The sequence below is a fragment of the Globicephala melas genome, chromosome 10, assembly GCF_963455315.2.
Source record: "Globicephala melas chromosome 10, mGloMel1.2, whole genome shotgun sequence".
NCBI classification, from domain to species: Eukaryota; Metazoa; Chordata; class Mammalia; order Artiodactyla; family Delphinidae; genus Globicephala; species Globicephala melas.
The window spans coordinates 92534553-92561162 of NC_083323.1; the positions used below are offsets into that span (position 1 = coordinate 92534553).

Consider the following 26610-nt stretch of genomic DNA (forward strand, 5'->3'; position numbering starts at 1 on the left):
TCACGTTAATTACACATTATCCTCAGAGCCATCAGGAGACTAGGACACATGAGAAGGCTCCTGCAGCCTGCGGGGACAGGCCACCCCCAGAACGGCCCACTGAGGCCACGTGGACAGGATGGCAGCCCCCCAGCGACCAGGCTGCAGCCTACACTCCCCTCTGAGCCCCACCTTGCGTCCATCCACTCGCCCTTTCTCTTTTCCGTCAGGGAAAACCCGCCATCCTTGATGGCTGAGAAGAAGGAGAACAGCACACACGTATGCTCCTATACACAGTGTTTATTTGTTCTGTAACGATTCACATTTTAAACAGCGCCTCCTGACAACGTACCAGCTGGCTCTTCTCTAGCACAGGCAGTAAGGGCGGCCATTCACAGTCGACGTGGGGGGAACCACACTAGAAGGGGGAGCAGAGTCCCTCTGGGGGTGGGAGGATGTCGTCTAGGGTAGAGGGCTTGCACGGGAAGGAAAGAGGAGAGACTGGGAGAAGGAACACCCCGGCATTCACGGAAGTCAATACTCTTTCTAAGTAGCGCTTGATTGGCTCTGCTGGCAACCCCGAAAGACAAGAGCACTTCCTATCTTTGACGTCCGGCTGGGGCGTTGCCCGCGAGGAGAAGGAAGTTTAGGGACACACTGGACGAGACCAGCACCCACACCGATCAGGTGAAGCTTCCTCGATCTTCAGCCACCCTTTACTCCCCCCGTACTGGCTGCAGGAGGAAGAAGAAACCTAGAGCTTGTGTCCTGTGTTTAGCAAGGGAGATTCAAACTGATCAGAGACCAAACAATCTATGCGAAGTTAGTCTGCAAACACACCACAAAGAATTTAGGGCCGCTGTCTTCCCTAGCTGCTGCTTAGGTGTTTCTGGGACTCTCCCAGCATAAATATAGTCTCCTGCCCCAAACAGTCCCCCCAAACCAGATGCTCCGTAAACAGCTTTGCGTTTGACTCCTGCCTGAAGTGGCTGGCAGCCCTGAAAGCCTCCACGTGGCAGAGAACGAGGTGACCCAGCCCAGGCCGCCACTCAGGCTTCAGGTATTCGGGTGACTGTGAATCAGTCCTTAGAATTCTCTATTAGACTGAACTAGATCCTACGCCCTTCTACCCAGGCAGATTCAAACCCTAGAAGTGAATCTGGAATCAATCCCAGACTCTTGGGTGTGTCCTAATTGTTCTCCCAAGTTCACAAGAAGCTGGACCCACACGTGCCTTCCAAAGTGTTGAAACCAAATTTGCTTTCAGGGACTTCAGGCGGGAAGGGGGCAGAAACCCGGCGAGGCCAGTCTACAGGCCAGGCAACATGCCTGCTTACAGCTCCGGCTACCAACCTTCGGTTACGTCACAACGCCTACCGGTGGGCAATTCAGACATACCCCTTTAAGTCTGGTATCCCGATTTTCTGGAATCTCTTTAGTAACACAAGCTAAAAACACAAGGGCTCAAGTAAAGAGAGAACCCGAGTGCACTCAGGGATGACCTATCAAAACTGTTCGAGAAGAACAGCGGTTCTCCCCCAGCTAACGTGGGATTCTCTGCTATATAAACAACGGCCTAGAAGTTTAGGGGAGAACCTGATAAAGTAACATATTCATACAGAAGAAGGAAGAAATAAGCTCTGGAGATAATTCTAAAGAACTTCTCCATTTATAAAAAGTTATAGTATTTACACAGACATATTCTCAAAATACTCTGCTTCAAAGGCTCTACAAGGAAGGGAGGGTACAGGGCAGAATGGTTGCATGCTGGACTCAAGGAGCCAAAGTCCAGAAACAGCTTCGCTCTCATGCAAGCAAAGCAAAAATATCCCTGAATAAAAAGCAAAATGAGAGGCAGAAAGGAGGATGCCCACTAGGACAAGATGCTGAGAAAGCAGGGCGGAGATAAAGGGGATGAGGCTGCCAGCCTCAGGCATTCCTGACTTGCGTTTTCCTCTAAGCTGTGGACGGTGCACACCTGAGCACGTCCGAAGTGACCACGGTAAAACGCTCATGACTGGAGGAACTACCCGAACCACGTCCATAACCTATGGACCTTGTCAGAGGCGGGGCGTTTAAACTTCTCCTGTTCCCCTTCTGATAGGAACAGGGTTATTGTTATGGTCACTGAATACAGAGCAAAGGAACATGTGAGGAGAGAGGAGACAGGAACCACAAAACAAGGAAGAGATGAGGATTCTGGGTGGCTCGCACCACATCCCCGTGTCAGTCTTTCTCGCTACTGCAGCCGAGGTACAGGTAGGGGGAGACGAAGGGGAGAAATGCTGAGGGGCCCTCCAAGTCAGAGGTAGGCTATCTGGGAGTCTCAAGAGGCCCAAACCAACCAGATGTGTTTCGGACGGATGAGAACCTGGGTCCCTGGAGCTTAGGACATACTTATCTAGAGAAGGTTTCATCGCCACACCAACAGATACACACTCAGGGCGTAACGCACAACAAAATGTTCCAGGGAAGGACTTCACTGGAATTTCCCAGCAAGGGTTCATAAATTAGACACACAAAAAATAACACAAGATTCACATTTCCAAACTATCCACACAGAACACCTAGAAGGGGTTAATTAGGGGGTTGGAAGGGCAGCACCCCAGCCAAACGGATCGTGCTGTTATCCAAGACCTCCAAGTGCCTTCCAGAGTGTTTGGCAACATTCACGCAGACGTGGCGGAGTGGGTGACAGAAGTCGTCCTCTCCAGCTGGAGAGAGACAGTACCATTCAGTTCACTTCTTCTGAAACTGAAGAGTCCAGCAGCCTAGATCTAGGGAGAAGAGTGCAAGTATCAATGACTTTAATTTTTTTCATGGGAGAGACATGGAGGGACCCTAAATGTCAGAATTTCCCTCTATTTTCCTGTCCTTTTGTCTAGCCCCAGTGGTTTGTAAGCGTCCCTCCAGAAAGGCCCAGAGACTTTACCTTTTTCCATGATACGTTCTTAAACACTGAACTAGACCGTAGGATTTTCAGAGGGGTGGGAGGGAGTGCTGCATTTTCAGCAAGATAATTCTTCGTGGTGTGTAACTGTCACAAGCCCTGCACGATGCTGGCACAACGAGCCCTCACCCGGAAAAGGCCAGGGGTAACAGTAAAAGCCAGGAGCCCGCACCTCCAAATGTCTCCTAAGAGAGACGGTACCGTTTCCAGCTCAAAACAGCTGAGCAGTAGTTCATGGTCGTGAAGTACGCTTACAAAATAACACGGGTTGAAAATAACTGTTTCCTGATACCTGCTACTCAAGAAGGCTCCCACTCCCCAAATCTTCCAAAGAGCAGACTCGGGCTTGGTATGATGTGTCTTCAACCCTCAGTAGTGACCAGACATTACTTTCACAAGCTCTTCACCTGGTAGGGAGAGTCAACAAACTTTATCCTCGAGAGGAATCTTCGCAGCTCCCCGCGGCCAATTTTGGGGGCCGTCTCCTTCAGCTGGATCACTTGGCCCTCCATCAGTGCCCACCGCAGACTAAGCTTGCTGACCACCAGGGGTGCGGGATGCCCTTCAGAGCTTGGCCCTGTGGTCCTGGTAACATAAAAGGCATCTTTCCAGAGGTCGTTGATCCCAACTGAGGAAAGACAAAAACAAGAGCAGTTAACAAGGACAGAAGACTTCAGCTAACAGGAGAGTGGTTTGGTTCGGCAACTGGATTCATTCACTCATTTCCTCCTTCGCTAATTCACAGAAGAAGTTTACTGAGCACCTAATCAACGCAAGGCACTGACTAGACGATAGGTGCCCAGGGGTGCAAAGCAGCAAATTCTCAGCCTCTGTACCTGTGCTTCTCCGAAGCCACTTCTAAGAAAGCCCCAGATCAGGAAGGGAGAGGAATGGCCAACTGTGGCGACAATTTGGTAGAAAAGTGAGTACAACAGACTAGAAATTCTGAGAATTCCTAGACTGTCAGTAGCTGGTGGCATAAGCTACGTACATAGCCAGTGTTTATTCTGCCTCATCTATAAACCAGGTATTGTAATAAAAATGGTCTTGATTCTTAACTACCATTACGTAACGTTCGCTGAATAACAATTTATGCTACTATTGAAAAGGAGGTCATTTAGATCCAGTCACAGGATTTTGCAAACTCACACCTCCCCACCGCCGCCCTGCTGCGCACAAAGCCAGTGGGCAGGGGTACTTGCAAGTTCCAGATGAGCTGTTCTTCCCAGTGCAGCCCAGTGGGCCCAGGGTCACAGCAGCAACCTCACCTTCAAGGCAAACGAGTTTGTAAGGAGACAGCAAGTCTCTGAATGGCAAGGGAATACGGAAAAGAAGTAAAGAAAGGAACCATGGCTGGCCTGGCCGGCCCCCGCAGGACTGCAGACTCGCAGAGGCCAGTGTGGGACGGGACCCTCCAAGGAAGGGACCATCGGACGATCCCAGACCAGCTGCGGTGGCCGACCTTCCAGGGCTTTGCATTACAGGTCTCTAACATGCGATCCCAGTCTTGCTCTGTGATATTATTTAGATGCACATGTAAAGTAGAGCACCTCCAAACGTTAACGGCGGTTATGAGTGCTCAGATTACGGGGGATTTTTCTTTTTCCCTTTTTCTCCTGGCGCCAGTTTCTACGCGATGGTCATGTGCCCTTTAGTCCAAAGAAAAGTCTCTACTGAGCCTAAACGCATGCCCTGAGGAAACGTCCTGCCTCTGCTTTATCCTTTGCAGTGAATTCCAGGTCCTAAGCTTCTACGAGGTCGAGAAACCAGTCTGATTTGTATTCCCAGCACCGGGCACAGCGCCCGGTATACAGCTGATGCTCAGTAAACATCTGCTGAAACATCAGCTCCGTGGACGCTTGGGGATGGGATAACACTGCCCGCAGCTTCCAGCAGGTTTGGAGGCTGTGGGCCCTCACCCCGTGAGCCGGGCGCTGGGAGGGCGCACTCGGGCGACGGCCCCGGGGAACCAGGGCCACCAGGGGAAATGCACGGGAACAGCGCGGCGCACTCGCCCTGCTGTCATCCGCAGGCACACACCCTCCCCTCGGTGGGACGATGGTACCACCCTCACCACGGCCAGCACATCCGCTCCCCTCCTCTGTGTACACAGACCCCACCGTCCCCGGGACCTACCCTCTGAAGCCGTCACGGTGCCGGTGGCATTGGCCAGATCCAGAAGGATGGAGGGGAAGGCTGGATGCAGGAGGTACAGGTGGTGAAGGCTGGGTGGCTCGGTTCCCAGGACGACATCCTGACAACAAGCACCAGTGAGAGCAAAGGTCAGTCCACACACCTCGTACGATGTCACTCAGATGAAAGGGTGGTGGAGACGGTGGTGATTACTCATCCCCTGCGATCCCAACTATGCGGGTGTGTTCGAGAGAAACTCCCACATACGAGAGACGTGTCATTTCCAAGAGCTGAAAACACTGATTAAACAAACACTAACTTCTTCAAACCACTAGAGCTAGAAGATGCTTTCTCGCTTATAAGAAAAAGAGAGGAAGAAAGGAAACGGGCATGCCCCAGGACAGAAACTGATGGGGGCCCTCGCAGTCTGGTGCCAACGGAGTATTAGGAAGAGGTTCTTCCCTGACAGCAGGCAGGGGGGCTTCGTGGAGGCAAAATCTGCATATTAAAAAAATATATATTGAGCCAAAGACATTTGCTTTCACTGGATATTGAAGCCAATCGCAAGAGTCAGGCTAAAAAAAAAATCACAAAAATCTTACCTGTTCCTGAAATAAACAGGAATGGACCAAACAGAACTCACTAATCGTAATATAAAAATTCCAAGGCCTGAGTGTCAATCTCCTGACCCCCGACAGCAGAAAAAAATGCACATCAGGGACTTCCCTGGTGGCACAGTGGTTGAGAGTCCGCCTGCCCGTGCAGGGGACATGGGTTCGAGCCCTGGTCCGGGAAGATCCCACATGCCGCGGAGCAACTAAGCCCATGTGCCACGACTACTGAGCCTGCGCTCTAGACCCCGTGAGTCACAACTACTGAGCCCACGAGCCACAGCTACTGAAGCCCGTGCGCCTAGAGCCCGTGCTCCACAACAAGAGAAGCCACCACTCGACACAACTGAAGTGAGTGTCAGCCCTGCTTCCACACTGTCAGCAGGGGAGGGGACACGTGTGTGGGAAGCTCGCGGTGCGCTCCCACCACTGTCACAGAGCAGGAGAGGGCTTTCCCACACACCTCAGTATCCCAGCACCGGCTCAGCTAACATGACAAGAAAAGAGCCCAACTCCCTCCTCACTGCCTATGGCATGGTGCCCAAACTCCTTAGCGTGAAAACCAAGGTCTTATGCCTTTCAACCCCAATCTGCCTTCCTTGGCCTCCTACGATTATAGGCCTATGCACCCCACGCTCTAAGAACATCTGTGAAACAAACACATGCTTCACTTGACTTTACCTGACCTTGGCCAATCTTATTTCCCCCTTAGACGTCTTCCTCGTGAGCCCGTTTCCACACATTAAAACACTTCTTGTCTGGAGGTCCCCAACTTGATGCCACCTTGTTCAAGAAAAGCTCCCTAATCGCCCCCAACAAAATGACTACCCCCCTCCCTTTGTGCGTCCATCTAAACTTCCTATGTGCACCTCTGTTACAGCATTGGTAATATGCCTTTGTTTTGTGCTCATTTATAGACACTTACATTTGAGAGTCATCTGATCCGAGCCCCTCATTTTATTAAAGGAGGAAACCGGGAAGTTAAATGGTAGGTAGATTGCCCACATTCACATGTCAGGGAACTGCAGAGTTAGGACAACCATTTATGGAAATCTGATCCGAAAGCCAGGGACCATATTAGCATCTTCATTAACGGATAAAGAGCATAAGACTCAAAAAAGTGAAGTCCTAGAGCACAGGGCTAATGAACGCAGGACTCTCCCTCTGTCAGGCTACCCGATCGCCAGGGACCATCCGTCTTCTCCTGCAGAGGGCAGCACTGTTCCTAGTTTACCCCGAGGTCCCTGGCACACAGTAGGTGCTGGTCAGCTGTGTGTAACTGGACTAAATCAGGGTGAGTCTTACTCAAAATCCCCAGGCACCTTGTAGAGGTGGCCCCGTGCCTCCTCAACCCCGTTAAAGTGCTGCAGGACAGAATTCTCAAACCTGCCTTCCGTGTATCGGAGCTTCTCTCCCGTGGTCCCCCAGGTGAACCCTCACCTTCAGCCCAGCGTCCCCCCGCCCCTGCTTTGCCACCCTGCGGCCCCGCCTATTTCCGAAATCTCAGCTTATTCACCTCAAAGCCCAGCCTCAGCCCCCATGAAACCCTCCCTGCCCGCTGCAGACCAGGCAAGGCAGCCCCGAGAGCTGCTGCCATCTGACAAAGTGACAGAGGGACCCTCCCATGCTCACTCACAGGATTGGGCGATGCAGCTGACAGCCCTTCAGCCCAGAAGAGGAAGACAGACTTCTGGTCCACAGCGGCTGCTGAGGTGGCCGGAGTTTCTTCCATGTGACACGGAATGCTGTAACTCCAAGCGACCATTCCAGAGTCCCCATCCACCACCATCACCTGCAAAAGAGAAGACGGTGAGCACAGGCCATCCTCAGAGAGACAGCGGAAAACTCACGCGCACCCGAACAAAAACCCATGGACACGCAAACATCACATACGTTAACAGGCGGAGCTTACCAGATGCAAACAACGGGGTGTTCAGAGAGCGCTAAATAGCAGCTAGGCCCAGGACCCTAGACAGAGTCTAAAGGACTGCAGCCTTCCCAGGTGAGAAGGGACATTATAAGTCATCTCGGCCTCCTCCCGTCCTCAGATGAGGGGATGGAGGCTCGGGGACAGGAAGTGACGCTGATTATTCTGCGTTCGGGACAGTCCTGGACGGAGCAGACATCCCACCGTGGAGGGGCTGAAACCCGACCCTCATCCCTTCCCTCCAGCAATGCAGCTGCCACAATTACGATTACGGGGAACATGATTTGGCAACAGCTCTGTCCTGTCCCCTGGGCTAAAAGCTTTACAAGTTTGACTCTGTCGTGTGCATCCTGGCAGGTGCAGCTCAGCCCAAAGGGAGTCTCAAATTTAAAAGAGCATAGTCTGAACAGGCACAAAAACATAAAATTAAGAGAAAAATTCACTCCTTAGTTGCATCTCTCAAGGGATAATGAAGGGGATTAGATTTATAATCCCCGGCAACACTGGTATCTCCTGTCACCCCAAATACCTCACACCGCACAGTTCTAGAACAAAACAGCCTCTCCTTTGCCAAAATCCCCAAGAAACTCCCCCATCACCTCCAGCCCCAGCACCTCCACGGCCTCTCTCCTCAGTGTCTCTGCCCTGCACCTCCTTCGAAAGTCCCTTCCCTGTGCCCCCAGCGTCCTGGGCCTGCCATTCTCTGCCCAGGATCAGACTCTGCTTCGCCGAGAGCAAGCAGAGGGGAAGCAGGCTAGCAGTCCAAGATTCCCTTCATTAGTCTCGGGGAGAAAAGAAGTCTAGAGACACTGCACTAAAACGCTTTAGCCAGTGACACATATTATTCCACTTAACCGTCACGACAACCCTATGAAGGCAAGTGGTCTTATTACTCCCGTTTCACAGATGCAGAAACTACAGCTGGGTGAGACTGTGTCATCTGCCCACGGTCACCAATTAGTAGTGGAGTCAGGGACTAAAACCCAAGCCTAAACCCTCAGCATCTCAGCTCTAAACCAACCCACATGTACCCTTCCTCCTTCATCCTGCTGGGAAAGCCAACGGACATTTCAGTCTCTACCTGAATCATCTTTGAAACACACTCAGACACTGCTTCCTTCCTGTCTGGCACTGCCTGAAGACGCTCCCCGAAGTGGTCCTTGTGTCCTCGGATCTGTCCCCTACTCATGACTAAATAACCCTAGGCTCTACGCCTCATCTGAATTCCGCGGCCTGGCTTTCAGGCCCTCCAGCAGCTGAGCGCGTCCTGACCACTCTGTTAGGAAGGCCCCTCTGCCCAGCCTCCTATATCCATCCAGCAAACCTCTTCTCTGCTCTCGTGACTCTGCACATCTAACGCCCAAATGACGGGAAGCATCTCTCGACACCCTTCCCTCCATCTGCTCCCCACGTCCCTGTGGCATCGTGCGAACTTCCGTTCCAGCACTCACCACGACGTCCGAGGTACAGGCACCCCGGTGACTGAACCACACGAGGCAGTGGCTTGTTCTCATTGATGCTGTGTCTCCACAGCCATCATCTGCGCACCTGGCACAGAACCTGGCATACGTGAGAGGCAATGATTAAGTGTTTGTTGAAGTCACTCTCCGGGAACAGGGTACAATCGTATATAAATGCATATTTCATGCTGAGGATAAACCAAAACGCTCAGTCGATTATAAAAAAAAAGAAATTTTAAAAACTCGAATTCTGCCTGTAACGTTAAAGGAATGAAAACTGTCTATCCAGTCATTAAATCCTTACGATGTACAACCTGACATAAAATCAGAATGACCTATGTGTGTCCTTGGAACACACCCTACCGTCTATCTCAGGGAGCTGGAGCCCCTGCCCCTGCCTGCCTGCCCACCCTCCTCCAGAAACGCAGTTCAGCTGCAAGGCTCTGCTCACCCTTCCCGCCTTTATGAAGTCCCCCGTAACATCCTAGCCACCCCGGCTAGCCCAGCTTCTGTGAAATCTAGGAGTACGTGTACTGAAGTGGTACATTTATTTATACCTGCCTTTCCCCATCAAGAGACTTCAGAAGGCTCCTGTACACTGAGAACCCAGAATGAACTGCGTAGGAAGGAGGGCAGCTAGCAAAGCTTCTGATGCTGTAGCGTTGAGCACTGCACTGTGACCTTTCATTTTACCCATTCTGCTAGACTCGGAGCTCTTTGAAGGAAGAGACCATCCTTTAGGCTCTTTTTATTTCTCACGATGCCTAGCGCAGGGCTGGACACCAGGTTTATACTGGATATATGTTTTGACTGATCTCGAGTCCCCAGGTTTTACCTTTTTCAGCCCAACTCCATTCGGTATCTGCAGAAGGAAGTCTAACGTCTCATCGTCCGTGAAATACCCAGGAGTAGGCTGGCTGCAAGTGAGAACAACGTGAGTGATCGGAAGTGAAGGAGAAAAAGAGGAGAACCTCACTCCTTCCCGCCCCCTCCCCTCGCACGAGCCCCAGATAGCGAGCAGTCATTCTGGGTGATTTTGAAAGGTGGGCAAGCGGAACAAGAAGCAGACGCGAGGAGCACACTGCCAACCTGCGCAGGCCTTGGAGGCTCAGGGTCCAGGAAGGTGTGAGGTTTTGCCCCTGCAGCAGGACAAGGCCTCGGTTGGTCGTGATCAGGAGGTCGCTGCTGTTGGAACCCGGCACCTTCACCGTCTGGAGGAGCTCCACCCCGTCACTGAGTTAAACAAGACCCCGACGGTTAGTCTCAGGCTTGGATGAGATGCCTGCCCTGCTTACTTGGGCTTTTCCTCTGGGCGTACATGTTTGTATAGACCCTTGCGTTTGTCTTCCACCAGGGTCTCGTCAGGCAGGGCGCTCTGCCATTCCAGTTGAATCTCCTTTTCTTGGTTTCTTTAGAAACCAAGGAGCCCTAGAAAATTCAGGCAAGTTCAGAAGGAACTGACAGGAGAAGCGCATCTCACACTGGATGCTCTGGGAAAGATAACAGAGCTGAGGACAGTGGCAGGGAAGGAGCCGGAGGTCGGGACAGGATGCTTGAAACTGTCATTAAGCTCGGACAGCTGCTCACGCTGTACGCTGCATCCAATTACTTCTCCCTCTGTACAACCGGGACCACTCTATGTAACATCTGTCAAATGCACTGACACAATGTGATACTGCCTGAGAAAATGCTAGAAAATGATTTGAAGCTTCTGGGGGGAAAAGAACGAAGACAATTATTACCCAGGCCTGGGGTGAAATGAGTAAAATCCACGGTAGATAACCAGCAACATGCTTTTAGTTAAGAAATAAACAAGAAAAAAATAAGATTTCATGATGCTGCCCTTGCTTCTGCCAAAGTGATTCTTCAACTAAGAGAAAAATACGGGCGAAGAGTAAGGCCGATCCTTCAGCACAGTTTTACAAGCAGTTGTGTTACATAAATCTATCTCCCTGCCTGCGGTTCCCCAGTCTCACCCTGCCCTGCTCTGACTGCCACGCCAAACAAATATCCTGCTTCGCCGCCCAGGTGCGAAGTGATCACACGCCATGGTCACCCACACGTAGACGTCAACGCTTCATGTCACCAAGAGAAGAGCCCTTGGAACTCCCCTTAACCAGGTCACAAGGTGGTATGTGAAGGCCAGCACTGTTTCCCCCGCAAACGTCTGCCCACGTGTTCACCAGCCCAACCAGACGATGACTCGGTTTCCCTGTGACGGGGCCAGACGGCTGCCCACCTGTAAATGTCAATGAGCTCAGACAGGTTGATGGATCTCCGCCTCTCCCACTCGGGCTCGTCTATCTGCAGGGAAGGTGGTAAGCTGTCTCGATTTTGGGCCTGAACAAAAATGTCCCGCAGGGCGACAGCCTGGATATTTCCTAGCGGCACAGAAGAACCAACACGGAGAAGGTGAACTTTACGGCATTTTCCCAGGGTGAGGATGGGAGTGAGAGACCCAGAGCCTGGGCAGGTGGATGGGTCCAACACAGCCCGCCCGGCCCAGCAGGGAACGAGTGGGGAAGTGCTTAAGTGGACGCTGGGCAGAGCTTCTCATTGGAGAAGAGTGAATGCCCTGCGGCAGGGGGCCCGGGCAGAGGAGGTGACAGAGGGCTGGTGTCAGTGACTCCAGGCTTTCTGACTCCAGGCTTTCTCTACGTCACATAAGGGGGCCTCACCATACACCCACGGGGACAGTAGCAAAAATGAGCCTTGCTTCTTACCAAAGCCAAACAGGATGTAGGCAGCCCCATTGGTGGTGATGTAAATCTGAGGGCCGATCAGGTTCCCCACTCCGACGATGTTGTACTTCACGGGTCGGCCCACGGGACTCCCTGTCCGGCCAGACACCAGCAGGAAGCACAGATCTGGCTGACGAAGTGAAAGACGGGTGTTGAATCCATAGATGCCTAATCGTTTCCGAATCAAATCGTTTCTCTAGATAGGCACTGCTTGCTCATTAGCGAAGAGGTCAGAAACACCTCCCAAAGTTGGAAAGCCCAAAGCCAAGCCCACTTCGTTCTATTTCCCTGGAAGTTAGAAAGTGGGGCAAGTGCCCCGTTCCCTTGTTAGACGGTAGCTTGGGGAAGTTCTCCAAAGCACAGTTGTTGCCTCGGTCTCCTGAGGCAAAGAACTCTAGCCTAGAGCTAAACAGAGTACAGCCGACCCCGGGTCTCTGCCCCCATACCCAGAAATCCCCAGTAACATTTGGTCCCAGGAGAATCAGCGCAGGCAGTGTGCTCCCATCATGACATACACATCTGGCCTGGCCACCATCAACCTCACTACCAAGCAGAGATCCGCAAACCTTTTCTGTGACGTGTTAGACAGTAACTATGTGACGTTTTGCCAGCCAGACGGTCTCCGTAGCAGCTACTCCACTCTGCCGCTCTAGCGTGACAGCAGCCATAGATAATACACGAATGAGCAGGGTGACTGCGTCCCAATAAAACTTTATGAAAACAAACTGCAGGCCACAGTTTGCCAACCCCTGCGCTAGAGGATTTTCTTTTGGGAATAGAGTCACTGGTTGGGAAGTATAAAGACTACATCGGTATCTTGACTTCAGTAAAGCTTTTGACAGAGTTTATCATCATGAATTCTTATGGACAAGATAAAGAAATGTGGTTCTCAGTGTACCCCGAGAAAGGGCCAATGCCAACCCAGAGGGAGGTTTCAGTGGAATGTCACAGCACCCAGCTATTATCTCATTCCTGTTAATCATTCTTATCAAAGACCTGAATGAACAGAATTCAAGTTGATCACAAAGCTGAGAGCGATAGGTAATAGGCTGTTTGACAGACTCAAAATTCCAAAAAGTCTTAGACTGGAAGATGGATCAAAATCTGGAAGAAAAGATTGGGCCATTAATTAAGACGTGGGTATGTTATGGTAACAAGACTTATTGTGGTGATCATTTTGAAATGTACAGAAATATCAAATCAGTACGTTGTTCACCAGGAACTAACACAGGGCTGTAGGTCAGTTATACTTCAAAAACAAATAAACTCATAGAAAAAGAGATCAGATTTGTGGTTACTAGAGGGAAGGATGGTAGGAGGGAGGATTGGATGAAGGCTGTCAAAAGGTAGAAACTTCCACTTATAAGATAAGTAAGTACTAGGGATATAATGCACAACATGAGAAACATAATTAACACTGCTGTACGTTATGTAGAAAAGTTAAGAGAGTCAATCCTAAGAGTTCTCATCACAAGGAAAAATTTTTTTCTATTTCTTTAATTTTGTATCAGTACGAGATGATGGATGTTCACTAAACTTCCTGTGGTCACCATTTCATGATGTACGTAAGTCAGATCATTGTGCTGTACACCTTAAACTTATACGGTGCTGTATGCCAACTATAGCTCAATAACACTGGAAGGAAAAAAATGAAAGAAGTAGGGAAAAAAGACGTGGGTATTTTAACGGGTTATAAACAAAAACTGATTCTTAGAAAGGCTATCACAGCCTTTGGCTGCATTTATAGATAAACAGTCTATATCAAAAGAAGCAACAATTTCCTTATGTTGATATAACTGGTTCTATTACAAATAGAATACTGTTTTCGTTTATGAGTACCATATTATAAAAGAGATACGGACAAGGTGTAGTGAAAAAAGAAAGAAATCAAGAAAGAGAGGGGTCTGGATCATTTTGCGTGAGGCACAGTGTGAGAAATCGGGACTGTTTAGCCTTGAGAATGGCAGGCTGTAGAGGGACCAGGCTTCCAGCAAAAGGGCGTTCATGTAGAAAGAGGATTGGATTCAGAGTATTCTATGGAGCTGAAGCCGGCACCATGAATAGAAGCTATGAGAAAGCAGATTTCTCACCAGTAAGAATTTTCTAGAGTGGGCCAGGAACAAAATGGACTGTCTCACAAATTAGCACTATTGCCATCAGCCTGAGGACTCAGAGGGAATGGGTGCCAATGTATCTGGAACAGTGTTATCAGCGACTGTAGCACAGTGTGAGAGGGTTAACTTCATGGCCTCTAAGGTCCCTTCCCACTGACATGCTAGCCCAGATCTGTTCTCTAACCCCAACCATGTCCAGGTGTCCCAAGCCCGCCTCACTCCAGCCCCAGATCTAAGAATGCCGCCCCTCTATATCATAGACCTAATACGTCTCATTCCTCCTTCCACATCTGCAGCTCAAACACGTTCCTCAGGTTCTTTTTTGCTGGTATAGAGGTCAGAAAAGTCAGTATGAAGATGAAGCTATTGCTCTGAACCCACCACTTCTCCAAGATTTTTCTAGTCTTGCCTATCACTTTCCAGGCAGAATGGAGACTAGTCCATACCCCTCCCTCCACCGCCATATCCCCTCCCTCTACCACCAAAAAAGGCACAGAGTAGAAGCAGGTGAGAAGCCATTCCTGTAACAGAGCCCCCTTGCTAGGGAGGGTCCCTCAGTCAGACCTGAACTGTCATCCCATCCACCACCGCTGGCTAGAAGACAGATGTGATGTCAAGGCCAAGACTTTTAAACTTGTTCGGGACACACAAACCTGTTCACTGTCTTGCTATGCTTCTGCTAACAACCATAATTCCTTTAAAAAGAAACTGCCCTATTTGTAGTGAGGTGGATGGACCTAGAGTCTGTCATACAGAGTGAAGTAATTCAGAAAGAGAAAAACAAATACCGTATGCTAACACATATATATGGAATTTAAGAAAAAAAGGTTCTGAAGAACATAGGGGCAGGACAGGAATAAAGACACAGATGTAGAGAATGGACTTGAGGACACGGGGAGGGGGAAGGGTAAGCTGGGATGAAGTGAGAAAGTGGCATGGACATATATACACTACCAGATGTAAAATAGACAGCTAATGGGAAGCAGCCGCATAGCACAGGGAGATCAGCTCGGTGCTTTGTGACCACCTAGAGGGGTGGGATAGGGAGGGTGGGAGGGAGACGCAAGAGGGAGGAGATGTGGGGATATATGTATATGTATAGCTGATTCATTTTGTTATAAAGCAGAAACTAACACACCATTGTAAAGCAATTATACTCCAATAAAGATTAAAAAAAAATAACCTATATGGGAAAAGAATCTGAAAAAGAATGGATATAATATATATGTATAACTGAATCACTCTGCTGTACACCTGAAACTCACACAACATTGGAAACAAACTATACTCCAATATAAAATAAAAATTAAATTAAAAAAGAAAGAAACTCCCCATACTTTCCACTTTGGGACCTTCTGAGAATCACTCCCTGATGGATGTAATCATTAAAATATTCCCTACTCCCAGGTCTCTTTATTCACAGTGACTGGAATGAAAAAAGATTATGTGAAGAATTCCTGACATTTTGGTTCAGTCTACTTTGAGACCAGTTGAAGAAAAACAAACAGAAAGGACCCTTAAAAGCGACTAGCCTTCGGAATTGTCCCTCACCGTCTATCTTCTTTTCTCTCACCTCACAAACGTAAAGTCTCGTCTGAGGCACTAGAGCAGGGCTCCTGAAACTTGTGACTGGTGGAGCTCTCTGAGTTAGTTTATGGTGCTCTTGACAGAAAACCGTACAGTCCTGATAGGTTTAATTCCATTCTAAAGAATTTTACTTGCAGATTCTGTAACTCCACTCCGCATATACATTACAAAAATCACAACCAGGTCTAGTAAAATTAAAATAAGCCACCAAATGAGGCACAACGATCGGGAGCCACATTTTCCCACAAATATTCCAGGTTGATTGTTGTCCACGAGCCTTTCCTGGCAGACTCACCCTAGACAGTCTGAGAAAAAGTCTAAGAGAAAGTTTGACAGAAGCTCTGAGAAAAGCTTCAGGAATAAAAACTTAAAATTGAGATCATTCTGTCCATTAATACATTCTTTCCTGTGATTTACGGGGAAAAAAAAAAAAACAAAACTACTATTATTTTATCTGTGCAGAGAATAACTCGTTCCAGGTCACTGGAGTCCCAGCAAAGCATAACTGAGAAGCATAATTTAGGGACCACTGCACCAGAACCACAATCTGCAGGTACAGGTTAAACAACTCTTTCTTTGGGTGCTGTTGTCGCTACTTGTTTGACTTACAATTTTTTTCTCTCTATATCTTATGAGCTTTCTATCCGTCTGTCTGATTGTTTTATAGTTGCAATAAAAGTTAAATATATATAGTGAAACCAACAATGTGTGTGCTGGGTGGAAAACAGGCACCACTCTGGGCATTTCATATATGTTAGTTCTAATTTTCAAAACCATCCTGCAAGTAGGATAACATCCCCGCTTTACATACGAAATAACCAGGGCTGGGATGGGCTCTGTGGTTTGCCCAAGGCCACAGGGCAGTAGAGCAGGAAGTCAAACATAGACCTATCTGGCTCCCAAGCTCTGCCACACCGGTCAACGGAACCTGGAAAATGGGTTCATAATGGTAATTTACTCACTTAATCTCACAAAGAGAATTTATTTAAACCTGAGCCCTTGTAACGAGAAGGTTTCAAGCAGCGTTTCTAATAACGATACTAGGAAATGACCAAAGTTGACACTTTCCCTGTAAGAAACAAGGACCACCTAACACGGAGCATACCTGCAATTCCCCAATGACCAGAACTGCGAGATCTCTGATGCCATCTTCATCCAGGTCTGGCAGTACCACGCCTGGGGCAGCCAGAGTACCGTTGGGTAAGTAGTGTGGGTCTAAAGTCCAAATGGCTTTCCCTGGGGAAAGATAAGTACACTCATCACAATTAGGGATTTCTGCCTCTGCCCAAGGCAGACGCAATGCTCCCAGGCCAGAAAAGAGACTCAACAGGCTGAACGACAGACAGCAACTCCTACACACTTTTTCCTTTCATTTTTATCTTACTGGGGAGAAATGGAGCAGGGAGTATGAACTGAAATCCTCAAGTATCTGGCTAACAAGCCCATGTAATAACTTCACACCTGGATTTTTTAGGTAACATGGACATGCTGAAGACTCTCTAAGAAAGAAGAGCCCACTTGTCTGGGATGGAGGAATTGATCTGTTAGAGATGATTCCAACTCCTAAGGAACCAAGGGGCAGCCAAACAGAAGCCCAACTCGCTCCTTCTACCACGTGTTCATAGAAGTAGAGAAATCATAAAAGGGTTTCAAGATGAATTCAGTGCTGGCGTTAACTCACACGGAAATTCTTTTCACTCAGAGGAACCCCATTCCCAAACCCCAACCTTTACAACCAGGAAGGAGGCTATTTAACTCAGCTTCCCTCAGGTCGAAGGTTAACGGGCACACTGGAAGTATAAGGCTCTGTCATCACATTATATGTGATTCTCTTCCATTCCTTTTGTCACATGTCTGAATGTGATAAAAGAGGCCAAATCAACATGCCTCCACACACCTTAGCTTCTTCACTGGCATATTTTTCAGTGGTTAATGCCCAAGTTCACATATGAACCCTTGTATGTCAAATACTGAAAACAAAGAGAAAAAGCTCCATGGTCTTCTATACAAAGAACAGAGAAGGGAGATTACTTAGAAACTGAAAGCCTAGGGATACGTTCTGTTTGGATAACTGAGTTTAGCCCCATCCTATCACCAAGCAGGTTGAACCATGGATCTATTACTCACTCTGCTCAAACCCTTTCTCCTTATTTCCCTTAATATCTACCTTGCAGAGCAGGAAATCAGACCTCCCACCATGGGAGAGTGGAGTCCCTTCCCTACCAGACTGTTCTAACCTGAGATTAGATCTCCCAGGAACAGGGATCTCTTGTGGTCAGTGATCTTTTTTTTTTTTTAAATTTATTTAATTTATTTATTTTTAGCTGTGTTAGGTCTTCGTTGCTGCGCACGGGCTTTTCTCTAGCTGCAGCGAGCGGGGCTACTCTTCGTTGCAGTGCGCGGGCTTCTCATTGCGGTGGCTTCTCTTGTTGCGGAACACGGGTTCCAGGCATGCAGGCTTCAGTAGTTGTGGCACACGGACTCAGTAGCTGTGGCACACGGACTCAGTAGTTGTGGCTCGTGGGCTCTAGAGCACAGGCTCACTAGTTGTGGTGCACGGGCTTAGCTGCTCCGCAGCACGTGGGATCTTCCCGGACCAGGCAAGAACCCGTGTCGCCTACAGTGGCAGGCGGATTCTCAACCACTGTGCCACCAGAGAAGCCCCGCAGTCAGTGATGTTTACCTGATGTCGCGTTGAATGCACTGAGCATCTTGTGTGTCCCCGTCACAAGGCAGACGGTTTCAGCCACTCTCCCTGGCATTAGATCCAGACAGGTAATATCTCGGGCCTCCTCGGGGAGGGGACTAGACCAGAGCGTACTGCCATTCATCCCCGAAAGGCACACGAGGACAGCAGGTGGCCTTGAGACACCTAAAAGCACAAAAGAGATAAGAAAGGGCAGGAGGCAGAGGACATAAGAGGGAGAGATGAGCGGGGGGCTAGAAAACCAAAAGGAAATAGAGGTAAGGCAGCAGCTCAGACCTGGGCGCTCAGCTCCCTCCTATAATCTGGCAACAAGGTCTGCAAACAGAGTACCTGTCACATCTGTTCAACACATCTCTCATGTAAGATGACATCCTCCAGGCAACCCGTGTGCACCTCTGCTCTCCCAACACACTTGTCGACGTGTCTGTCACCTTAGCCCCCACTAAACAGGGATCTCCTTAAGGCTAAAGCCTGTCACGTTCATTTCTGCATCCTCAGTGCTTTGCAAAGCGCCGAGCATATCTAGCAGCCAAGTGCTTCCTGAATAAAAGGAGCAACATCAAGAATATGGAAAAGGAGGGGTTGCAAACAAACAACAAAACGGGAAGCAAAGCTAGGCTCAGAAAATTGACACTGATCTAGAATATGTATAGAGCAGGAAGCAAAGTACCTGAATTCTAATCATCGCTAGCAAATGCTCCCTGAGAGCAGAAAACAATCTCTTTAAAAACTAAACCTGGGGGGCTTCCCTGGTGGCGCAGTGGTTGAGAATCCGCCTGCCGATGCAGGGGACACGGGTTCATGCCCCTGTCCAGGAAGATCCCACATGCCGCGGAGCGGCTGGGCCCGTGAGCCATGGCCACTGAGCCTGCGCGTCCGGAGCCTGTGCTCCACAGCGGGAGAGGCCACAACAGTGAGAGGCCCACGTACCGCAAAAAAAAAAAAAAAACTAAACCTGGGGAATAAAAAAGGTAATGAAGAACCTAAGGGCAAGACAGGAATAAAGACACAGACCTACTAGAGAATGGACTTGAGGATATGGGGAGGGGGAAGGGTAAGCTGTGACACCGTGAGTGAGTGGCATGGACATATATACACTACCAAACGTAAAAAAGATAGCTAGTGGGAAGCAGCTGCATAGCACAGGGAGATCAGCTCGGTGCTTTGTGACCACCTAGAGGGGTGGGATAGGGAGGGTGGGAGGGAGGGAGACGCAAGAGGGAGGGGATATGGGAACACGTGTATATGTATAACTGATTCACTTTGCAGAAACTAACACACCATTGTAAAGCAATTATACTCCAATAAAGATGTTAAAAAAATAAATAAAATAAACCTGGGGACTTCCCTGGCGGTCCAGAGGTTAAGACTCCATACTTCCAATGCAGCGGGCATGGGTTCGATCCCTAGTCAGGGAATTAAGATCCCACAAGCCGAGCGGCACAGCCAAAAAGTGAAACAAACAAACAAAAAACCCTGAAGGTTATACTTAGCAAAGATCAGGAGGGCCTCCTGGTCTAGAGTTCCAGTGAACCAGCTGATCTGGTCCCAGTCAAGAAAGAATACTTGGGCAACTTAATACCTAGCTGGCAAAGGATTCGGGCAGCTCGCCTCTTTAACAAACAATCCTTTATGTCACTCAATTAACCTATCAGAATAATAACTTTCTCTCATGCCAGTTTCACATCCACTTTCAGGATAGGGATACGGTCCACCTCACACACTTCCACCTTTCACTTCTAGCGACAGCTAATAAGGATAAGGACATGTTAGAGCTTCATTGTACCTATTCCTCAGAACTGCTAATTAAACATACAACCTAAAAACAAGTGACAAACTGGTTTGCCCTTTCAGACCTTGTTGCCAGAAGCAGCGGTTTACATGACAAATCTCAGCGATGTATGTTACCCCCCGGACTTCCCAGGGATGCTCTGATTAATAGACTGTGCTGTCCTCCCTCCTTCATGACCCTATCGACTCCACATCAATTGCGTGACTCGTCTTTTTCCCGGTGGTGATGGGTCATCCCTTTCCCTTCACACCACGACTCCATGAGGCAGAGACCACACTCCTCTTGTTTAGCTCAAAAGAACCAGTGCAGCTCTACGTAAGGTGCACAGCAGGTTGTTGGATGAATGAACAAATGAACAAACAAATAAGAAACACAATCCTCCTCATGTTCAGTGGCACAGATCTTTGAACCCACTGGCTGGGGCTATGGGCACAGCAATTTGACATAAGGGTCAAGGGTCAAGGGCAGGAACGCCAGAGTCTACCGGCTATACCGTTTGGATCCCAGCTCTACCACTACCAGCTGTGAGACTGATCAAGTTCCTTCACCTCACTATCCCTTAGTTTCCCCAACTGCAAAAGGGGATAATAATATTAGTCCACATCATAGGTACACCGAGGGATAAATTCGTTCATAATATGTTATGTACTTACAACAGCGCATAGCACATACAAAGTACCGTGTGTTAGTTAGCGTTATTATTGCTTTTATAATCTATAACCAAATCAGGCTGGTCCACATTGCGTCCCAACTCATGGCCTTGCCATCATGAGTCCTGATATGTAGCAAACCACGTAAAATACCAAATGACTGAAAAAAATCTCTAAAAGTGGATGGGGGAAATTTTTACTTCAAAGGCTTATGAGTCATAGGCAGAAAAAAAAAACATAATTAAGGTTGAATCATATAAAAGTCAATTTCTAGGCTGGAGGTTCTTCCCATAAACGAAGCTATGCCCAAATTGCTTCTGCATATTGTGCAAGCCCCAGAAAGGTATTTCTAATAACGTCAGAGAGGCATGCAGCCTAGAATCCTCTATAACATACCTAAATGTTTATTCCAAGGCCTGAATGATTAAAAAACAGTTGGTAGGCTATCCTCAGCCTCAAACCAGAGTTCCTGTATCAGTTTACAGACTTCAGTTCGAATGCACTTAAATGGAGGCTGCAGGACAAACCAAAAGCCCCCATGTACCTATAATGAAAATGCAACTTTTTTTTTTTTTTTTTTTTGCAGTTGACTTGTATCGGCTGGGGTCCCAAAAAAGCCCAGCTCACTCAATTAGGGTAAGTTGTGGAGGTTTAATAAAGAGACTGTTTACAAAGATGTGGTCGAGGTGTAGGGAAACCACAAGAGATAGTACAGCCCCTCAGAACTGTTGCCATGCCCAGGCCCAAAGAGACAGGGGGAGGAAGCATTTCCTGGAATTGAGAAAAAGGAAGTCCTGTAAGAGGACCACCTTGAGAGAGGCTGTGACCTCTGATCAAGGATGTAGCCAGCCTGAGGTGGCCCGGGCAGAGGGGAGCCAGGGGAATAAATACCCGCTGGTCACTCTCTTCCTCTCCTCTAGCTTCTGGCCTGTGCTCCCCATTGGCCAAATCCAGTGGAAGTCTGCAGGCCTGGGACCTAACGTAATGCGTATGGGTCAGCCTCCCATCCCGCGGGGAGCAGGATGGAGAGCAGAGATGGAAGAGCAAACAGACGGGGTCAAAGGAAACACCCAGCCAAGAGGTATGTGTATAAAGATACGTTAGAACGTGAGCAAAAGCTTTCTGCCAGGGAGGGGAAGGTAGATAGAGTCTATGTTTATCATCATCGAAGAGGCCAGGGAGAACCGACTCAGAGAAAACTCAAGCAACCTAAGTGCTGGCGCTGTTCAGGGCAGGCGTGCGGCCAAGGAACCTCCTCCCTGGGTCTCAGGTTGGTCCCTGGACCGGGGCGCCCTCCAGCTCTCATGCTCTGTGATTCCCTGAACCAGGCGTTATGTACATGCAAGGAGCCTCCCCACGAGGCCCATCGCGTGTGCCGGATCCCCGAGGGCTTTCTCCTCACTGCAGCCCGCTCAGGAGGCAGCCCCAGCACATCCTCTGAGCTCACACCCTCCGCTCAACCAGCTTCTCCCGCCAAGGCTCCGAAGACACCCTCTTACCAGCGGTGCTCCCATTCCCTGAGGTCACGAAGGAGAGAAGCACGTCACGCAGGCCGTCTCCGTTCACGTCCGCCAGGTCCAGTGGAGACAGGTCCCCACCTGATGGACACATGAGAAACACAGGGTCCGCGGCAAGTTACACAGACCAGCTCCCTGCTCCAGGCTGGAAAGGGAATGCTCCGTAAAAACAGGCAGACTTCTGGGTCCTAGATAAGATACACAGACCCACTTCTGCCTGTGCCTCTCGCCAAGGACAGCTAGAATCCCTGGGCATTAAACATAAAACAAACATGAGAAGACTCTGGAAGGCAGAGAGAAGGCAGACCGGCTGGGGACGGCGAGACCCAAGGAAGGACAGCTGGTGGCTCCCCTGGGTCTTCTCTGGCCTCATATCCCAGACAGGGTGCTGCGGAAGCTGGCGACCCAGAAATGCCAACAGGGACACAAAGAAGGCCCCAGAAGAGCTGGTCCCCAGCCAAAGGACAGGAAAGGCACAGCCTAGCAGGACAGAAAAGTTTTCCACAAGAACTGCTCGACTCCAACCAAACGCCACAGACCAAACTGTGGTCCCAGCCAGCCCCATAGCGAAGGCCAAGAGGAAACCCTTGCCGGGCTGTAACAAGGTCCCTCTCACCCCACCAGGGTCAGGTCAGAGAAGGCCGGGTGGGGAGGCTGGACTCCCATCCCCACCTAGCAGCACTCAGGCCTCCATACACGAGGGAAGCCTACGGTTCTATCCCCACCAAGCATTAACAGGGCAGCCGCCCAGCCCTGGTGTCAGCAGAGGACTGATGGGAGCCTGCACCTCCATCTCCGCCCGGCAGTGACAAGGTAGGTAGTGTCATGCCCCCCCCACACCTCCAAACAGTGTGGAGTCAGAGGACGCTTGCCAAATTCGGAGAGAACTCACACATGGCTAGTGGAAGTGTAAACTGGTACAACCACTACGGAAGATAATTTAAGAGAAAAGCCTAGGGCTGGACATGCACATACCCTGTAACCCAGCCATTTCACCCCCAGGTTTATGCCCTAGAGAAATCCTTACACACTCCAACAGGAAACATGCACAAGAATCTTCTCTGTGGCATTACTTATTTTTTAAAAAACAGAAGTCACCTACATGCTCATCGACAGTAAAGTGGATCGATAAATCATAGGACGTTCATACCGTGGAAAATTAGTGGTGAAAATAAACTCCAGTGACCGTACATTGATACGGATAAACCTCCAACGTATTATTTAAATACGCTGAACAAAAAAGCAAGTCACAGACAACTACATGATTATATCAATATTTATATGAAATTCAAAAACAGGCAAAATTAAAGAATATATCATTTAGAGATGCATATCTATGTGGTAAAACTTTAAACACAAGTAAAGGAATAACGACACAAAACTCAGGAGAGGAGAACCCTCTGGCGGGGAGAGGGGGATACGGTCAGGAGCGACACATGGGGAATTGCAAAGACCTTTACAAGGTCCTATTTCTTAAACTCGGTGGTGGATACACCAAGAATTCATTACTAGTCTTTATGCTGTATATAAACATTACAAGAGCTAACTTAGAAAAAACAAAAAAGGAAGGAAGAGAGGGAGAGACATTCTATGTGTAGGAACATATCGTAAGACATAGCCACCCAGTTTTGCCTTAAGAGAAAGTAAAGATGAGAACGAAGAACTCATCAGAAGCTAAGTCAGCTGGGATCAGAGAAGGGTCAGAGAGAAAATGTTTCTAGACCAAGATGATGCAGGGGTGTGGGCATACTGTAGGGAAGGGAAAAGTTTTCCTCTGCCTTCTTAAGGTTTCTAGCTGAGACTGACATAAGACACATGAACAAGGGGAAAGCACTCATATTTTATTTAATAAAATTGTGCATGTGCATGGGAGTTCCCACAGTTAAATGAAGACCCAAAGACGTGGCTAGGCCGCAGTGTTTATATCCTGCATAGCACGAAGAGTGGCGACTGGAAAAGTAACTAAAATATATGAGGGAACTACAGGAAGATGAACAAGGTCTGTTTGTACAAATGTCTCTCTGCCTCAACCCCCTGTCTCTGGTGATAAGAGTGTTCTTTCCTCCTGGAATAGGGAGGGCATCTTTCACCTGGGAGTTTCATCTCCTGCTTTTGGGAAGAATCGAAGGTCAGAGTGGCCCGCTTGCACCTGCTATTGGTCAAATGCCTTTAACTCAAAATAGTCAATACACCGAAGTGCCACGGTGGGCTGGTGTGTTCTGAGCCCCTTCAGCCTGGCGCAGTTTTCAAGGGACAGGACTGTTCAGCACCGACAGTTAGATGGGATCCCCAATCTTGACCCAGGGCAAGCTGTTTTAAAGAAACCTGCTCCACAACCTACATGTCCATCAACAGATGAATGGATAAAGAAGATACGGTACACATATACAGTGGAATACTACTCAGCCATAAAAAAGAAAGAAAATTTGCCATTTGCAGCAACATGGATGGATTTGGAGGGTGTTATCCTAAGTGGACTAACTCAGACAGAGAAAGACAAATACCGTACATCACTTATATGCGGAATCTCAAAAATACAACATACTACTGAATATAACAAAAAGAAGCAGACTCACAGATACAGAGAACAAACGAGTGGTTACCAGTGCGGAGAGGGAAGGAGGAGGGGCGATGTAGGGGTAGGGGATTAAAAAAAAGGGATTTACAAGAAATCATGTGTGTGAAACTTTTGAAAATTGGAAAGTACGGTAAAATTTAAAGACTTTCATTCAGTAAAAAAAATAATAATAAAAAATAAAGAAAAATGAGACAAAATTCCTTGGGTAGCACCATTCCAACCGTTAGGAGCAAGAAAGAAAAGTTGCGGCAAGGAAGCAACTCTCTTTTCCTTGAAAAGAAATTATTTGATAAACAACAAGGTCCCACTGTCTAGCACAGGGACCTATATTCAATATCCTGTAACAAATCTTTTCCATAGTGGAAAAGAATATGAAAAAGAAGATGTGTACAAAACTGAATCACTTTGCTGTACACCAGAAACTAACACAACACTGTAAGTCAACTATACTTCGATAAAAAAGAAAAAGAAAATTAAAAAAAAGAAATTATTTGGAAATTCAATTTAGATCAGGCTTCTACAATCAACAGAACCCCAAGGGCCCTACAGGAGCTGTGGCCTCTGGCCTGGCCAGGATGGGAGCTTCACTGTTCTCTGTAAACCGCCCTTCCCACATCTTTGCTCTCCCCTGATGCAGCCCCGGCTGCATGGCAGGACTCAGCAAACCAGGGTTCTCTCCTCCCTGCGTCTAATTAAGACCTTCCCCAGAGACACACAGCGCAGCGATACTCCCAAGTTTTTGGAGCCATACAGATCCATCTTTCTGTCTCATTTCAAATCCTAACCTCCTAACCACCTCCACACACAGGGGGAGAAATGCTAGATGACACACACGTTAATTTGTAAAGACTTGGAGGAAATCTTCAACGTAATCAGAAGCTTGCCGGAATGACACGCGATCATGAAGTTTCACAGACTTAGAGCTAAAGGTCCCGCAGCTCACCTCCCTGGGGGCCCAAGCGGCGGCTCCACGTGCTGTGCAGGCCTCGGGGGGGACAGGGGATCAGGAAGGCACACACGAGCACCAGGACCATGGAGATCACCAGCATCAGCAGGAAGACGGATGTGCGCACGTAGGACGCGATGGAGGAGGCCGCCTTCTGCTCCAGGGCCCCCAGGGGCTCCAAGGGGTACCCCTCCGTGGTGACCTCCGAGAGATGGGGCTTCCCAGCCCCAGCGACCTCAGCATCCGAGTCGGGCTCTGGTGCTTCTCCCAGCGGACTCTTCCCGTTCTTGACCCCTCCGTTCTTCTGCTGCAGGTTAACCACGAGATCATCTTCACTCTCGTCGCTGTCGGCCTGTGTGAGGGGGTCATACTCCCCCAGGTCCGGGCTCTTCTTCCCTGAAAAGACAGAAAGCCAGACGGTCAAGGAGAACCTGGAAGGAGGGACCTTCGGCAAACACACAGCAACAGTAAACACCTAGGAGAACACACACAACAGAACGGAACAAATCTACGTTGACAAGCCTGAACCTTGGAGCCGTCTATAAAATAGATTCCAGCGAAAAGGGGGAAAGAATGGGGGAAAAAAAGAAAATCAGTGCTCTAGAATTATTGCTTTCATGAGCTTAAGAACATTGCAAAAGAAACAAAGAAAGTGGCAAATTTCAAATACATTTTAGCTGTTTTTTTTTTTAAAAAAAGCCCTCTCTTAATTTGTGTGACTCTGACAAAAAAGACCATAGCTCTTCTATGAAACCTTCCATACACCTGATGCGCATACTTCCTTTGATTATCTTAGACTGGTGACGTTCCGATCTTTCCTGCGACTCCTCTAAACTATATTTTTTAACATTTTTTAAAAATTTATTTATTTTTGGCTGCATTGGGTCTTTGTTGCTGTGAGCGGGCTTTCTCTAGTTG

At 48.6% G+C, this 26610-nt stretch overlaps 1 protein-coding gene across 1 annotated transcript in view; it reads right to left on the reverse strand.

Moving 5' to 3' along the window:
• Positions 1–268: 268 nt before the first annotated feature.
• FAM234B (family with sequence similarity 234 member B) overlaps positions 269–26610 on the reverse strand; it is a 36241-nt gene continuing 9899 nt past the window's right edge. Inside the window, exons 2-13 of the mRNA XM_030841286.2 lie at positions 25690–26088; positions 22151–22249; positions 18186–18374; positions 16608–16738; positions 11784–11931; positions 11300–11441; positions 10150–10293; positions 9896–9977; positions 7310–7465; positions 5066–5183; positions 3337–3557; positions 269–2756 (exon numbers count right to left, since the gene is read on the reverse strand). Coding sequence (XP_030697146.1) covers positions 2751–2756; positions 3337–3557; positions 5066–5183; positions 7310–7465; positions 9896–9977; positions 10150–10293; positions 11300–11441; positions 11784–11931; positions 16608–16738; positions 18186–18374; positions 22151–22249; positions 25690–26088 — 1835 coding nt within the window. The 3' untranslated portion in view covers positions 269–2750. The remainder of the gene's footprint in view (positions 2757–3336; positions 3558–5065; positions 5184–7309; positions 7466–9895; positions 9978–10149; positions 10294–11299; positions 11442–11783; positions 11932–16607; positions 16739–18185; positions 18375–22150; positions 22250–25689; positions 26089–26610) is intronic.